The sequence below is a fragment of the Sciurus vulgaris genome (assembly GCF_902686455.1).
Source record: "Sciurus vulgaris genome assembly, chromosome: 14".
Classification (NCBI taxonomy): Eukaryota; Metazoa; Chordata; class Mammalia; order Rodentia; family Sciuridae; genus Sciurus; species Sciurus vulgaris.
Window position 1 is genome coordinate 52529421 of NC_136475.1, and position 16376 is coordinate 52545796.

A 16376-nucleotide genomic window follows, 5' to 3' on the forward strand; every position below is an offset into this window, starting at 1 on the left:
CACCAGGAGAGACAGGCACACCCCCTATGATGTGGAGTTGCGTGAACAGTTCACAGGTCCTGTAGGCAGTCTGTACTGTTTGGCCTAAAGCTTATGATATTCTCTCAATACCTCATCCATTATTCATAAGGCTGGTTTCAGCCTTGTACTATTTTAAGCAGTGTTAGCTCTGCTTTCCTGGGCTGAAGAACCCATTTCTCAGTAAATGGTATATAAAGCCCTAGAAAGCTGCTAAGATAACCCTTCAAGAAATTTGGCTTTTCCCCTTCCTAAATTTGAAAACTCCAGGTAACACAGCATTTAAAATTTTAGCCAAATTAATGGTGGAGGGGAATAAAACAGGTTCTGCAACCAGGGCTCCTCAAGGAGTTCTAAGACTCGATGCAACTCTTAAAATACAATAGCCATTGACCTTCCGAAGTGCCTCCTTTCTGGACGGGCATGAATAGAGTTACACAGGTATTTCAATAAATTCATGGCATTGTTCTGCTACTTTGGGAAAACTCAGAGTGAAGGAATAAAAAAGAAGGGAGTCGCCAGTAGCATAAGTCAAATAAGCACTCATGTTACATGAGTAGCTGTTCCACCAATTCTGAAATGAATGTGGCTTTCATGTTTGGTAGATACTATAAAACAGAAATGAGCAGAATGTATCTCGATTAGAATCATAAACACACAGAATAAATGGGATAAAGCAGTGACCGTTAGTCTAGTTGACAAGATTCTGTTTCAGCTGTTAAAATCCAGAACAGCAATCAATCGTTCTCTTCCTCTCCCTCTCTGTAGCCTATTGTTGGGCACATTTAAAGCGCATAATAAATACCAAAACACTGAAATCAGTGTAATAATCTTCATCTCAAAAGTTTAAGTCATATATTCATTTCTTCAATAGTCATCAGGATCCTGATGGCATATTAATTTTACCCAACACTGAGCTCTCAAAGAACAGATGAACCCCAGCAAGAACTTTGGAGGCACTAATAATATTGTGCCTCTTTTTGGAAATTAGCCTTCTCTCTGAATTTGAAAACAAATTTCATCTGAAAATTTACAAAGAAATAATAATTTACTCGTGTGATGGAGACAACTTTAAAAATCAGAACTGAAGTTCTGATGGTGAGGAATGAGAGTTTCTACACTGGAAATTGACTGTGTAGTCCCCTGCAGAAGACCAAGTGTAGAGGGGGAAACATGGTCTCCTCACATAGAAGCATGCCTGGCTTAGATCTTGAACTCGAGAGAACTGCAAGCCAGCCTGAACAGCGTTCAAGTATTTTCACTTCTAAGAACATTCCCATTAAGAGAGAGTCAAAGGAAGATAACAATGGTGAAAAGCCAAGAAACCAACCTCCTAACATTTCATTTAGTAAGCGTGCAGCTCTATACTGCAGTTGATCCGCTTAAGTAACAAATTTGGGCAAAAACCCCGCCAGGGACTCTCCTGGGATAAGCCCCAGGTGCTGGCAGCTGTAGCCTCACCTGACAGAGCGGTCGTCGCTGCCTGTCACAGCCAGAGGCTTCTTGGGGTGCAGGGCCAGGGCCCAGAGCTCCCCCTCACAGTGGCCCTGCAGGATCAGCATTGGCTTGTCTCGCTCTCGCACGATCACTTCAAATATCTCACTGTCCTGGGTCCCAGCTAGAAGGCGGTCTGCTCTCCAGCACACGCTCCGGATAGAGAGGCCTAAAAATATATATATACAAGCATTTCTCGCACCATTCAGCACTGAAAGGAAAACACCTGAGGTAAACATCCCTTCACCAAGTTGGTATCTGGGCAACACATCTTGAAAACTCCGGGAGGTGCAGAATCAATTCCACGCCCCGTGGTGTCTCTTTAACAAGTATAATACAATGTACTTTTACATCTTCGCCACCCTGCATGACCTCCTCTGCTAGAATGGCCATTCTTGTCTGATTCAGGAAAACCGTGTGTTTTTACAGTGGTATGTACTACATCTGAAAATGAATATAAGAGAAGAAATCACTCCTCATGAAACCCGACTGAATTGCTATGAAAAAGTAATCACTTCAATCTTAAGATGACATTGTATTGAAATTACACGCAGGCAAAACTAGAGAACAGTTAATTATCATATTAGGCAGGTTTAGTGTGTACTTGAAAGGAACCTAGACTCATTCTACTGGAGAAACAGATGTATTATGTCCCAGGAATATGCAAATTAAACTAATCTCAGTCTCAAAATACCATGGAACACTTGTCAGTGAAGATGCTATTCTTCCTTGTCTGAATTTATGGATTCTTTTCTAAAAACACAGTACTCTTTTTCAGTCTGAGCTTCTACTTCCATAGTATTTCATACTTTCTAGGCAGGTCCTCGCTTCCCTGCTGAGGTGTTGATCTCCGATTCTTGTGGTCCATTCCAATCCTTACCAGGTTCATTTTTTATTGACTTATGTAATGAATATTCTTACATCTGAGCTAGAAATGACACAAGAAATTCTTAACTCCTTTAAAAGTCAGCCAGGCTGCAATAAGCTTTGCAATCTGAGTTGCCTGTCCAGCCAGCTTTGTGTCTTCGTAATAGAGTTTCAGAAGCCCACTTCCTAGGTTTCACTCTTGTGCTTTATCTGGTTGGCCAGGTATACCAGGAAGTCCTTTCCTCTCTGTGGATCAGTTTTTCTCTCTTTATGGTATAGACTGTAATTATGGAGAATATGTAATTTATCATCCAAATTTGAGATCTTTTGAAAGTAAGCTCTATAAGTAATTAAGTTTACAAATTTTTTAAAAGAATATTGACCAAGAAAGTACTTTTACTGTGTTGAAAAGTCAAACAGTTCTATCAAAAATGTTTCAAATACAAAATTCTAATGACACTCTTACAAGATGGATACTTCAGGAGAGAGGAATAAAGAGAGCACAGGAATTTTAGGGCAGTGGAACTATTCTATAGGACACTATGACGACAGACACATGTCATTATGCATCTGTCAAAACCCATAGAATGTACAATACCAAAGGTGAAGCCTAATGTCAACTATGAACTTTGGGTGATGATGTATCAATGTAGGTTCATCTACCCTGCACTGTGGTAGGGGTGTGGAGAGTCAGGGAGGCTGTGTATGAGTGGGGAAGGGGTTTATAACTTTTGTTTCCTGGGTTTGTGTGGGTTTTGTTTGCTTTTCTTTGAGGCACAAGGCTATTTGTATGAGATGATGCTCCTTATTCCTCCCTTTGAATTTGTCATTTCATGTCCTGAAGTGGGAGGATAAAAGCACACAGGCAGGTGTTTTATTCCTGCTATGAGAGGAGATACCTTGGCAACAGCTGGTTCAGGGCCACTTAAAATCCTCCACTGTAGGCATCAGGATGGACTGTGAGGATGGGAAGGAAGATGTGCGGGGAAGCGGCTAGGACAGGCCAACAGCACCCAGCTCTATGGTGCTGGGGCCACTGGCCCACAGAATGTTTTTGGTCACACACCCCCATCCTTATCTCCTTCCTTCTTCTTCATGGGTTTTGTTTCCACTAGTGAGTCAACATGTTCCTGCTTCCTCCCTGGTGTTTTGTGAGTTTCTGCAGGGGGCCGAGAGGAGGGGGCTGGATTTGATACCTAGCTGGTTTTGCATTGGATTTTATAACAGAAAGGTTATCACTTACTCTTCAGAGTTCTCAGGAAGTAAAGAGTTAATGATATTCTAACATCAGTGAGAAACAACACATCACTCACTCATTGATTCCTCCCACTAGAATAGAATTTCCGTGAAGACAAGAGCTTTCAGTTTTATTTACTATTGTATCCTCAGTACCTAGCACAATGGCTGGCAGGTAGTAGATGCTCAATGAGAATTACTGAATGAATGAGAAAATATAAAAATCGCAAATATTTTTCAAGTCCTCAGTATATCAAGGAATAAAAGATACTATTCTTGTTCTCAGTGAGAACAAAGGAAGAGGGATTTATTCATTAAAAAAAAATTTTTATCAAGCCCTTACTATAAGATTGACATTGCAGTTCAATATTGAACAAGTTAGGCTCAAAAATATCCTATGTATTTTAACTGATATTGAATATTCAAACCACAGTCCTTTAAAAATCCCATTAATTGTTTCAAAGCCACTGCCTTATTCCAAGCAGGCCTGGAATCCATGGCTTCACTGTAGGCACAAACATACCTAATCTCCTTCTGGACTCTAAATAAACATGTCTAGATACATAAGGCTAAATGGCTTGAAAACAAACTTCTCCCAAGGACCTGATGGTCTAGTTGGTTCAAGGTACAAGCATTATTCTCTCTACCACTCCACTATTTTTTAGCCTTATTTGTAAGAACAGATTCAGAAAAGTACAAAAAAACCCCAAAACTGTCACCCCTGGAATTGGCAACTATTAATATTTTTAAAAGTTTTGCTCATCTGGGCACAGTGGCACACGCCAGCAATCCCAGTGGCTCAGGAGGCTGAGGTTGGAGGATCGCCTGTTCAAAGGCAGCCTCAGCAACTTAGGGAGACTCTGTTTCTAAATAAAATATTAAAATGGGCTGGGGATGTGGCTCTGTGGTTAAGCACCTCTGGGTTCAATCCCTGGTACCAAAAGGAAAAAAAAAAAAAAAAAAAAAAGTCTTGATTTTTTTTTTTTTTTTTAAAGAAGCTCAGGAACAAAGATGAACCTTCCAACTCAGCCCAGACCCATGTGCCACTTAGGTAACGTGGCATGCATCCTCTTTAGCCTGCTCCTCAGAGGAGCTCCAGGGGCCTGCAAGGAGAGGGCTGGGACCCAGGAGATCAAGAAGCTCCCACCCTGCTCTTCAGGAGATATCCCTTGAAAAGGGGCTTCTGGTGAAGAGATGTAAGAGGGCCATTTTCATGCTTAAAAATGGCAAGGAGGTTATACTAAAAGAAGCGCATGGAGTCACAGTCCAAAGCAAATCACCGGAGAAGTCCTATTTTATTTTTAAAATGCACACACTTATATAGGGCCGGGAAGAGGCTGATTGGTTGGGGCATGAAACGGGGTGAGAGTTGATTGGGAGAGCCTTGTTGCTGGAGGGCAGGGCGATGGCTGATTGGGTGAGCCTTATTGCTAGGGGTCTGCGCAGGGTGTGGAGCGACGATTGGGTGAGAGTTCGCACTGGCGGGAAGAAGTTATGAGGAGTAAAATCAGGAAGAGAAGCTCGGCCAGCACCATGTTGGCACCTAAGGCGGGAGTGACCTTATATATACCACCAGGGATGGCTGAGTATGGGGGATAAGGGGGGGAAACACAGAGAGAGGAGGGGAGTGGGAGGTGAGGAGGAGGAGGAGGAGGAGGAGGGCTACATTTTTGTCATTTTCAACAAGCTTAGTGAGCTGTGAGCATTTGAGACCAACTCAGGTTCTCCACACACTTCTGATCTTTAAACGGATAATTTATCTTTTGTCCCATCCGACAAGTCAACCCTGGAGCCTACCTACCAGGCAACAGATGAGACACAGGGTCATTCTTATTCTTAAGATAATAATTTTAAATAGGAATTACTTCTTTAAGGCACATCAGTGAGGAGAGAATTGCATTTCAGGCTTCCTAGTGACACCCTGGTTTCATTATTCTAAACCTAATTGCTCCTCTGCATGCAAGAGTCATGGAGAGAAGCACAGTCTCTTCTGGGCAAAGTCTGAAGACACCCTGCAGAGTGACAGGTCCCTGATGAGGTTCTGACAGTATTTCCCCTCTCCTGTCTATGGAGGCTTGGTTTAACTCCCCTAACACAAACACAGAGAAGAGGAAGATGATTGTGGTGCCCTAGCCCGACTGCCAAGACCCTCATTACACTAGGAAGTAATCGAGCTGTCTTTGCTTCTTTATCTTCTGTTCCAGGAGTCAGGGAAACTCAGGGTATGATTTGTAATATGATTAGAAACATGCCAATAGTGAAGAGAGGCAGAAAAAGTCATGTAATTATGTAAAGCCTCAGCAACACTCTTCTTCTTAAAAATGCATACTGCAGATATTTCTGACAGTATGGTGAGGCATCCACAGCTTGGATCCTATGGCCCTTCTTCATAACTTGCTGTAAGAAATGTAGAGCTTCAGCCTGAGCTTGGTATACATAGTCAGCAGATGGCAGTCGGGAGCAAGCCACCCATTTGAGCTTGAAAATCCTTTTAAGGCCAGAACCAAACATTCCTCCCCATCCCTTCCTCCACCGGGCTGGGGATGGTCCCCGTGGTCCCGCACACGCCAGGCAAGTGTTACGCACCACTGAGCTACATCCTTAGCCCAAGATCAAATTCTTACCAGCACGTTGCCCTGGATTTTACATTCAGACCATGAAGTAGAAAACAGCATTTTTCTAATCCTCTCTGCTACCGTCTTAAAACCTGGGCTTGGGGAGATCTCGTCCATGAAAATCAACAGACCTCATTACTGAGGGACGATGCTTATTCTCCACTAGTTGATTAAATAGACTGAATTTGTATCCCAGCCCCAGCCCCTCCTAGGGACACATAGCAAGTTATTTAATTTTCCAAATCTTCAGTTTCTCCATCTGTAAAGTGAAGATAACATGAGCACTCCCACTTTCACAGCATCATGAGGATTCAATGCAGTAACACTCTACCCACGTCTGGCACTGAAGAAATTAATCAATATAAATGGTTATTTTAACCAGCAGGTCTTGGTGCCTTGTCAGGGGTGTGTGTGTGTGTGTGTGTGTGTGTGTGTGTGTGTGTGTGTGTGTGTGTGTGTGTGTGTGTGTGTTTTTTGAGATTCTAGCCCCCTTAGAGTCAGCGGGAAGTTTTGAAGATGTTGCCACTGGTACACTCCCTTGAGTCTCAGCTACTTCTGGTGTTACAACTCGTTTGTGTTGTTGTTTTAGAATTTTAATGTGATAGCACTCCAAACTCTCAGGACAGGAGCTGTCCAACACACAAAAGAGAACAATTATGTGAATAAAACGGCCTCCTGATTATTTGGCCTAAGGAGAAAACTGGCAGCTGGGCAGAGTTTGGAACTTAATAATGTTCTGCAGTCTGCTGCTCCAAAGCCTGAAAATATGGTAAAGATCTGAGAACAGTTGTTCCCAACACTTACTGTGTATCAGAATCGACATGGAGTGTTTAAAAAATACAGATGTCTGGACCCCACCCAGAGATTCCTCTCCACTGGTCTGGAGTTGGGCAAAGCATAGTTATTTTTAGGTCACCAGGGCTGAGCACACTGCCTGCCAAGCCCAGTTACAGTGTTCTAGGACTTTAGCCAGACTGGTGAAAAGGTAGAGTGCCAGGCGATGCTCAGGCGATGGCTCCTCAGCTGTAGCTGGCCACGTCCACTGCAGCAGGATAGGAGGACTGAGGCCTGATGCACAACAGGCCACAGATGATGCAATCCTGAAAAGCTGATTCTTTTATTTTTTATTTTTTTAGTACTGGGAATTTAACCCAAGGGTGCTTTACCATTGAGCTACATCCCCAGCCTTTTTTATTTTGAGGGTCTCACTAAGTTGTTTCAGGCCTTGCTGATTTGCTGAGGCTATCCTCGAACTTGCAATCCTCCTGCCTTAGCCTCCCTAATCACTGAAATTAAAGGTGTGCAACACTGGGCCAGGCTAAGAAGCCAATTCTGAATCAACAAGCAAGTTCTGAAAGTGGGCAGTAAGGACCCCGCAGCACCAGTACTGAGCCCTGAGCCCATGAATGCTGGTGGTGACTTAGGAAGAGCTGTTATCATTAATTCCATGGACAGTGCCTGGCATGAGATGTAAATATTTGTTGAAAAAATGAGGAAATTTACAGCATAGAAAGTTTATATTTCTTGCCAAGTCATGGAGCAAGCAAGCAACAGAAATGAAAGATTCAGACAGTTCAATTCTGAAGCAAATACTCTTCTCCACAAAGGTAAACTTCCTGTCTCTGTGAATGTGTACCCACGGCATGCAGAGAGTCCACAAGACGAGGTGATGGCTGTCCCCTTTCAGCCTATCATCATTAGAGATGCGACTCCAGGGAGTGTCTGGAGGGTGAGAGAAATAAGAGGCACTAAGAGAACAAGAATGAGATTTTCTCCAGATGTAGGAGTGAGTGTTAGGGACCTTTGAACCCCTTTTTAAGGATGAGAGAGACCACCTAGGGAACCTGGATGCAGAAGTTCCTGGCCCTGATGGGATGTCTCAAGGGTAATGCTGAGGGCAGAGCTTGGGAACCAGAAGGAAACAAGAGCGGGGAAGACATGCATCACCCCAGGGACTGAAAGAGAGGACAGGCCTCAAGAATTTTGAGATCCAGTACAAAGTAGAAGCATGGAGCCCCTCGTTTAAAAATGTCAAGAATTTTACATAGAAGAATAAAGATGCCCAACACCTACCTTCTCCACAAAGAAGAAATAAAGTAACAAGAGTATGACTGACTGCATGTTGAGGTGAGCAACATGGGAAATCAGTACGAGAGGCTAGGACTTTGTAAGATTCGAAGACTTGGGACAAAAGCATACAAACAGAAAGCACTCCAATATCTGCAGCTCTAGCTCCATAGACAGGGATGGGGAGACTTCCCTTTGTAGGGATAAGGGTGCAGAGGAGAGTCCCAGCAAACTATCAGTTCAGACACTGGCAATCCTAGCTACTGGAAAGTTCCACAGTCCTCTGGGACCCCACGACATTCTACTCATTGCCTTGCAAACCCAGCAGAGCAACTGAGGCACAAACCTGATGCTTGCACTGTACTGTAAGGAATGGGTATTACCACACGGAAGAGAAGGGACTATGACAGGCGATTGTGGGGTGCTACCCTTAAGAACTGGAAAACCAGGGGCTTGTCCTCTGATCAACAGCTGGGTCAGCCACATGTAGACTCAGGCCAGTGCTGAGACTGAAGGCAGACCCTCTACATAACCGGTCTCCGCTAGCCCTCCCCTGCCTCCACCACGGTGAGGTGCCTGTTGTTGACAGGGAGGGATTGGGGGAAGTTCCCACTGCTGCTCTGCCCATAGCAGTGCACTAAGGGAGTCCTGAGCAACTCCACAGTGCCAGCCACCACCTCACCCACACACTGTACTCCAACGAAGCAACAGGGGCACACTGGAACTCCCACTGCCACCCCAGTGCCCACTGCATCTAACTATCCACTGCTGTCAGGACTGGGTGCAAGTGCCACCAGAGAGGAGGTGATGCAGTTCTTGCCACCACTTCCCCCGGGGAATGTCTGGCCTGTACTATTGACCAGAGGACAAGGGCTTCGGGCACTTCACACTGTCTGGGCCACCAGTGCCAGAGACCCTTGCTAGCAGCAGAGCTAGCGCTAACAGTGCCTGGGGAAACCTCTACTGCCCCATCAAAGCTATCGGCACAATTAGAGTAGCCACATAGTGAGCACCCCACACTCATGCTGTGTGCCCTACACCTACCTGAACCGCAAGAATAAAGTGCCCCATTTTGTGTGACCTATGGAGATGGTGGGTCTCTCCAACTCTACTGAGGTATTCACTGTGCCCAATATAATTAATTATAGTCAAAGGGGTTACAGAAAGACTACATTATGGTGCCCAGCTGGAAATTTGGTTGGCATTGCTTAACAAACCAACTCTCCAAGACACATCTTCTAGAGAAAGCTGCTTACTAAGGAGGTCACCCTGTAAAAGTAGCAGGCTTAACTGACCCACTAGATATATAAATCTCATTTCTGGAGTATCAGAAATATGAAAAAAAAAGAGACAATATAATGCCTCTAAAAGAACACAGAAACTCTCTAGCAATGAATGACAAATAAATCAATATAGATAAAATCCCTGATAATTTAAAAGAATGATAATAAGAAAGCACAATGAGGGGAATGAGGGGGGAAAGCACTAGGGAGGGATATTGGCCAAATTATATTGTTAGATTGTGTGCATGTGTGAACATGTAACAAATATTATAAAAATATACAACTATAATGCACCACTAAAAAATATGGAAAAAAAGCACAATGAGATCCAAGATAATATCAATAAATAGTTAAATGAAATTAGGAAGACAATGCAGGATATCAATGAGAAATTCAGCAAAGGAATTTTGAAAAAGATTTGGAAATGAAGAGTTCAATAGGTCAAATAAAAAATAAAGTTGAAAGCTTCAACAACAGAATAGATCAAGCAGAAGAAAGAGGATTTGAACTTAAAGACAGGTCTTTTGAGATATAGTTAAAAGAAGAAGAAAGAAGAGAGTATTAAAGACCTATGGGACCCCATTTAATGAACAAATATCCATATTTCTGAATATACAAAGGAAAAGAGAAAAGGTAAGGGCATAGGAACACTATTAAATAATAGCAAAAAATTTTCCTAATCTTGGAAAGAAATGGACATTTGTGTATAAGAGTCTTATAGGATCCAAAAAGACATGATCATAAAAAAATATCTCCACCATAGCATATTATAGTAAATCTTTCAAAAGTATAAGACAGAGTTCTCAAATCTGCAAGAGAAAACTGCCAAGTCACATTTAAGGGAAACCCATTAAACTAACAGAGAAACATTACAGACCAGAAGGGAATAGAATGACAAATTCCAAGTTCTGAAAGAAATATTATAAGCAGGTGCAGTGGCACGCACCTGTAATTCCAGTGGCTTGGAAGACTGAAGGAGGAGGATCATGTTCAAAGTCAGCCTCAGCAATTTAGTGAGGCCATAAGCAACTCAGGGAGACCCTGTCTCTAAATAAAATACAAAAAAGGGCTGGGGATGTGGCTTAGTGGTTGAGCACCCCTGGATTTACTCCCCAGTACCAAAAAAAAAAAAAAAAAAAAAAAAAAAAAATATATATATATATATATAAAAAAAAATATTATATCCAGCAAGATTAACTTCAGAAACAAAGGCAAAATACTTTTCAAGGCATATAAAAACTGAGGGAATTCATAATCACCAGATCAGCTTTATAAAAGATGCTTAAGGGAGTCCTACTCTAGAACTGAAAGAAAGATAACTACCACCATGAAAGAATAAATTCCATTAGCAAAGTAGATATGCAAAAGAGAAATAGAAAAATCAATGCAATAAACCAAACCATAAAGATGAACAAGGAGAAACAGAGAACAAAGAATATTTGAACCAACTGGAAGAAAGTCAACAAAATGACATGAATAATTCCTTACCTATCAATAATCAATCTGAATGTAAATGGACTGAATTTTCCAATTAAAGATACAGAGTGGCTAAATGAAAAATAGCTGGTTGAAAGTAAATAAGCAAAACAAGACTCAATAATATGCTGCCTACAAAAAAAAACTCACTCCTCCACTAAAAACACACAGACTGAAAGGATGGAAAATTATATTTATGCAAATGAAAACCTAAACAAGCAGGAATACTTGTATCTGACAAAGTATACTTTAAGAAAAAATTGTAAAAGGAGACAAAGGCGATCACTATATAATGATCAATATATCAATTTGACAAGAAGATATAATGATTATAAATCTATAAGTACCTAATGTCAGAGTACCCAACTTTATAAAACATTATTAGAAAGGGAGAGTCAGGCTCCAATAATAGTGGGGATTGTCATCACCACACTTTACCAGTGGACAGTTTATCCAGGACCCCTCCCCCAAAAAAATCAACAAAGAAACATAATTGTTCTATAGATCAAGTAGACTTCAAAATTAGCAGGAAAAAAAATAAGTAGAAATGAACAAAATAGAGATTAAAAAATGTTAAAAGATCATTGAAACAAAGAATTGGTTTATGAAGAGATAAATAAAATTAATAAACCTTTAGCTAGACTAACTAGGAGGGGAAGGGAAAATAATAAATTTAGAGCTGAAAAAAGAGTGATGTAACAGAAATACAAAGGATCACTAAGGATTATTATTGTCGTTGTGCTAACAAACTGGAAAAACTAGAAAAAAGGGATAAATTTCTGTTCATATATGACCTGCCAATATTGAACCATGAGAACATAAAACACCTGAATGGACAAATAACAAGTAGTAAGAGTGATTCAATAATAGAAATATTTCACATAAAAGAAAAGCCCAGAAACTCATTCTTCACTGCTGAGTTTTACCAAACTTTTAAAGAACTAATGCCAATTTTTCTCAAACTCTTCCAAAGAATTAAAATGGAGAGAACCTTCCAAATTCATTCCATGAGACCACTTTATCCTACCTGTTATCAAATCCAGATGAACACAACTGAAAAAACAAAACAAAACTGTAGACTGATATCTCTGATGAAAATAGATACAAAAGTCCATAACCAAACACTAGCAAACTGAATTCAATAGCATATCAAAAAGACTATTCACAGACAGGCATGGTGGTTCAAGGCTATAATCCTGCAGTGTGGGAGGCTAAGGCAGGAAGACTGCAAGTTCAAGGTCAGCCTCAGCAACTTAGGAAGGTCCTATGCAACTTAGCAAGACTATGTCTCAAATTAAAAAATAAAAAAGAACTGGGGGAAAGTAGGTCAACTCCTAGATCTCCCCACAAAATGAAAATAGAACATCATTCACTTACTATGATCAGGTTGGTTTTATATCAGGGATGTAAGAATGGCTTGACATACACAATTAAAATATGTTACATCAACAGAAGGAAGGATAAAAATCACTATCATATGTCTTTAGAAATTTGTTGATGACTTTGAGATTTCCTATTTTATTGGAGTATAAGTTTTCAAAATAGTTTCTAATTATCTTCTGTATTTCAGTAGTATCCATTGTGATATTTCCTTTTCGATCATGAATTTTAGTAATTTGAGTTTTCTCTCTTTATTAGTGTGGCTAAGGGTTTATCAATTTTATTTTTTCAAAAAAACAACTTTTTGTTTTGTCAATAAATTCATCATATCAATAGACTTGACAAGAATCATATGATCATCTCAATAGATGCAGAAAAAGCATTTGACAAAACACAGCACCCCTCATGTTCAAAACACTAGAAAAACTAGGGATAGTAGGAACATACCTCAACATTGTAAAAGCTATCTATGCTAAACCCAAGGCCAATGTCATTCTATATGGAGAAAAATGAAAAGCATTCCCCCTAAAAACTGGAACAAGACAAGGATGCCCTCTTTCACCACTTCTATTCAACATAGTCTTGGAAACTCTAGCCAAAGCAATTAGACAAAAGAAATTAAACGTAAATGAATAGGAAAAGAAGAACTCAAACTATCACTATTTGCTGACAACATGATTGTATATTTAGAATACTCAAAGAATTCCACTAGAATTCAGCAAAGTAGCAGGATATAAAATCAACACCCATAAATCATACATATCCTATACATCAGTGATGAATCCACTCAAAGAGAAATTAGGAAAACTACCCTATTCACAATAGACTCAAAAAATAAAATACTTGGGAATCAATCTAACAAAAGAGGTGGAAGACCTCTACAATGAAAACTATCAAACAGTAAAGAAAGAGATTGAAGAAGACCTTAAAAGATGGAAAGATCTCTCATGCTTTTGGATAGGCAGAATTAATATTGTCAAAATGGCCATATTACCAAAAGTGTTATACAGATTTAATTCAATTCCTATTAAAATACCTATGGCATTCTTCATAGAAATAGAAAAAGCAGTCATGAAATTCATTTGGAAAAATAAAAGACCCAGAATAGCCAAAGCAATCCTTAGTAAGAATTAAAGCAGGAGGTATCACAATACCAGAACTTAAATTATACTACAGAGCCAGAGTAACAAAAATGGCATGGTATTGGCACCAATATATACCAATTGTACAAAATAGAAGATACAGAAACAAAACCACATAAATACAGTTATCTCATACTAGACAAAGGTGCCAAAAACATACATTGGAGAAAAGATAGCCTCTTCAACAAATGGTACTAGGAATTGGAAATCCAGATGTAACAAAATGAAATTAAACCCCTATATCTCACCCTGCACAAAACCAACTCAAAGTGGATCAAAGACTTAGGCATTAGAACAGAGACCCTGCACCTAATAGAAGAAACAGTAGGCCAAAATCTTCACCATATCAGCCGAGGACCTGACTTCCTTAACAAGATTCCTAAAGTGCAAGAAGTAAAATCCAGAATCAATAAATGGGATGGATTCAAACTAAAATGTTTCTTCTCAGTAAAGGAAACAAGAATGTGAAGAGAAGGGCTACAGAATGGGAGAAAATCTTTACCACATGCACCTCAGATAGAGCACTAATCTCCAGGATATATAAAGAACTCAAAAAACTCACACCAACAAACCAAATAACCCAATCAATAAATGGGGAAAGAACTGAAGAAGAAATACAATTGATCAATAAATATATGAAAAAGTGTTCCACATCTCTAGCAATTAGAGAAATGCAAATCAAAACTACTCTAAGATTTCATCTCATTCTGGTCAGAATGGCAATTATCAAGAATATAAGCAACGATAAATGTTGGCAAGGATGTGGGGAAAAAGGTACACTCATACATTGTTGGTGGGGCTGCAAATTGGTGCAATCATTATAGAAAGCAGTATGGAGATTCCTCAGAAAACTCAGAATGGAACTACCATTTGACCCAGCTATCCCACTTCCTGGTTTATACCCAAAGGGCTTAAAATCAGCATACTATAGTGACGCAGCCACATCAATATTTATAGCAGCTCAGTTCACAATAGCTAAACTACGGCACCAACCTAAATGCCCTTCAACAGATTAATGGATAAAGAAAATGTGGTATATAAACACAGTGGAATATTACTCAGCCTTAAAGAAGAATGAAATTATGGCATTTGCAGGTAAATGGATAGAACTTAGAATATCATACTAAGCAAAATAAGTCAATTTCAAAAAACCAAAGGTGAATGTTTTCTCTGATATGTAGATGCTAATTCACAATGGCAGGGGGCAGCTAGGGAAAAACAGGTACTTTGGATTAGGCAGAGGGGAGGGGAGGGGGTCTGAGGTAGGAAGGATAGTAGAATGAATCAACATTATTACCCTATCTGATATATGACACAACTGGTATAATACCACATCATGTACAACCAGAAGTTGTACTCCATTTATGTATTATGGGTCAAAATGCATTATACTGTCATGTATAACTAATATAGAACAAACAAAAATAAAGAAATAAAATAAAAAGAGATTCAGGCTCATGGAGCTCTACCATCTTCAGCACATGAATTCTAAGGCTTCCCTAAGAGCTGACATCCAACCAGCAAACAGGGAGCGAGAGAAGATCATACATGGGAAATTCTTTTTTGGGCAGGGAGGGGGTTACTGGGATTGAACTCAGGGACACTTGACCACTGAGCCACATACCCAGCAATCCTATTATAAGTTTTTATTTAGAGACAGGGTCTCACTGAGTTGCTTAGCACCTCGCAATTGCTGAGGTTGGTTTTGAACTTGCAATCCTCCTGTCTCAGAGAAATTCTTAATGTAGACCAGGAAGTGGCACCAATCATTTCCATAAACATCTCACTAATTTGAACTCAGTCATAAGGTTGCTTCGTAATCTACTATACAAATGGTATAGTACTGTCTATCATCCTGTATGAGAACCTAAAACTCCATAATAGCAGGGGTTTTATCTTCTTTTTCCCATAGTTATATTTTCTCAGTGCCTGCTATAAATAAACAATTTTTAACAAACATTTTTACACTGAAAAAAATCATTATCATCTTAACAGATGCAGAAAAGGCATTTGATAAAATTCAGCATTTCTTCATGAAAAGTCTTGAACAAATTAGGTATAAAAGAATCATAACCTCAACACAACAAAGGTTATGCAGATATGATGAACCTACAGCCAGCATCATACTGAATTGGGAAAAGCTGAAAGCATTTCCTCTAAGTACAGGAACAAGGCAAGGGGGTCCATTCTCACCACTCTTATTCAATATAGCATGATAAATTTTAATCAGAGAAATTAGGCAAGAGAAAGAAATAATAGGTATACAAATAAAAAAGGGGAAAGTCAAATTAACCCTGTTTATAGGATAGAAAAGTGCAAAGACTCCACCAAAAGGCTATTAGAACTGTTAAATTCTATAAAGTGCCAGGATACAAGATCAACCAAGTCAGTTGCTTTCCTATATAAAATACCAAATTTGCTGAGAAATAATGAAAGTAACAAAATAAGTAAAATTCCTAAGAATAAGTTTGACTAAGTCATTTTCACTTTCTACAGTGAAAATTACAGAATACCAGTGAAAGAAATTGAAGATGACACAAAAAGATGGAAAGAGCTCCCACATTCATGGATTGGAAGAATTAATGTTTTTAAAATATCTATTCAACCTGAAGAAATCTACAGATTCAATGCAATCCCCATCAAAATACCAACAAAAGCCAGAGGCATTACAACACCTGATTTAAAACATAGTGCAGCGCTGTGGTAATAAAAACCAACCTGGCATGGGCATGAAAACAGATACATACACCGATGGAACACAAGAGAGATTCCGAAAATAAACCCATGCATCTATTACC

General features: G+C 39.8%; 1 protein-coding gene across 8 annotated transcripts in view; it reads right to left on the bottom strand.

Moving 5' to 3' along the window:
• EML6 (EMAP like 6) overlaps positions 1-16376 on the bottom strand; it is a 252532-nt gene that overhangs the window by 115107 nt on the left and 121049 nt on the right. For all 8 annotated transcript variants that reach the window (XR_013759096.1, XR_013759097.1, XR_013759098.1 and 5 more), the window contains exon 7: positions 1480-1681. Coding sequence is in view for 4 of the 8 variants with exons in the window: in XM_079110188.1 (XP_078966314.1) it covers positions 1480-1681 (202 nt within the window). In the remaining 4 variants the exon portion in view is untranslated. The remainder of the gene's footprint in view (positions 1-1479; positions 1682-16376) is intronic.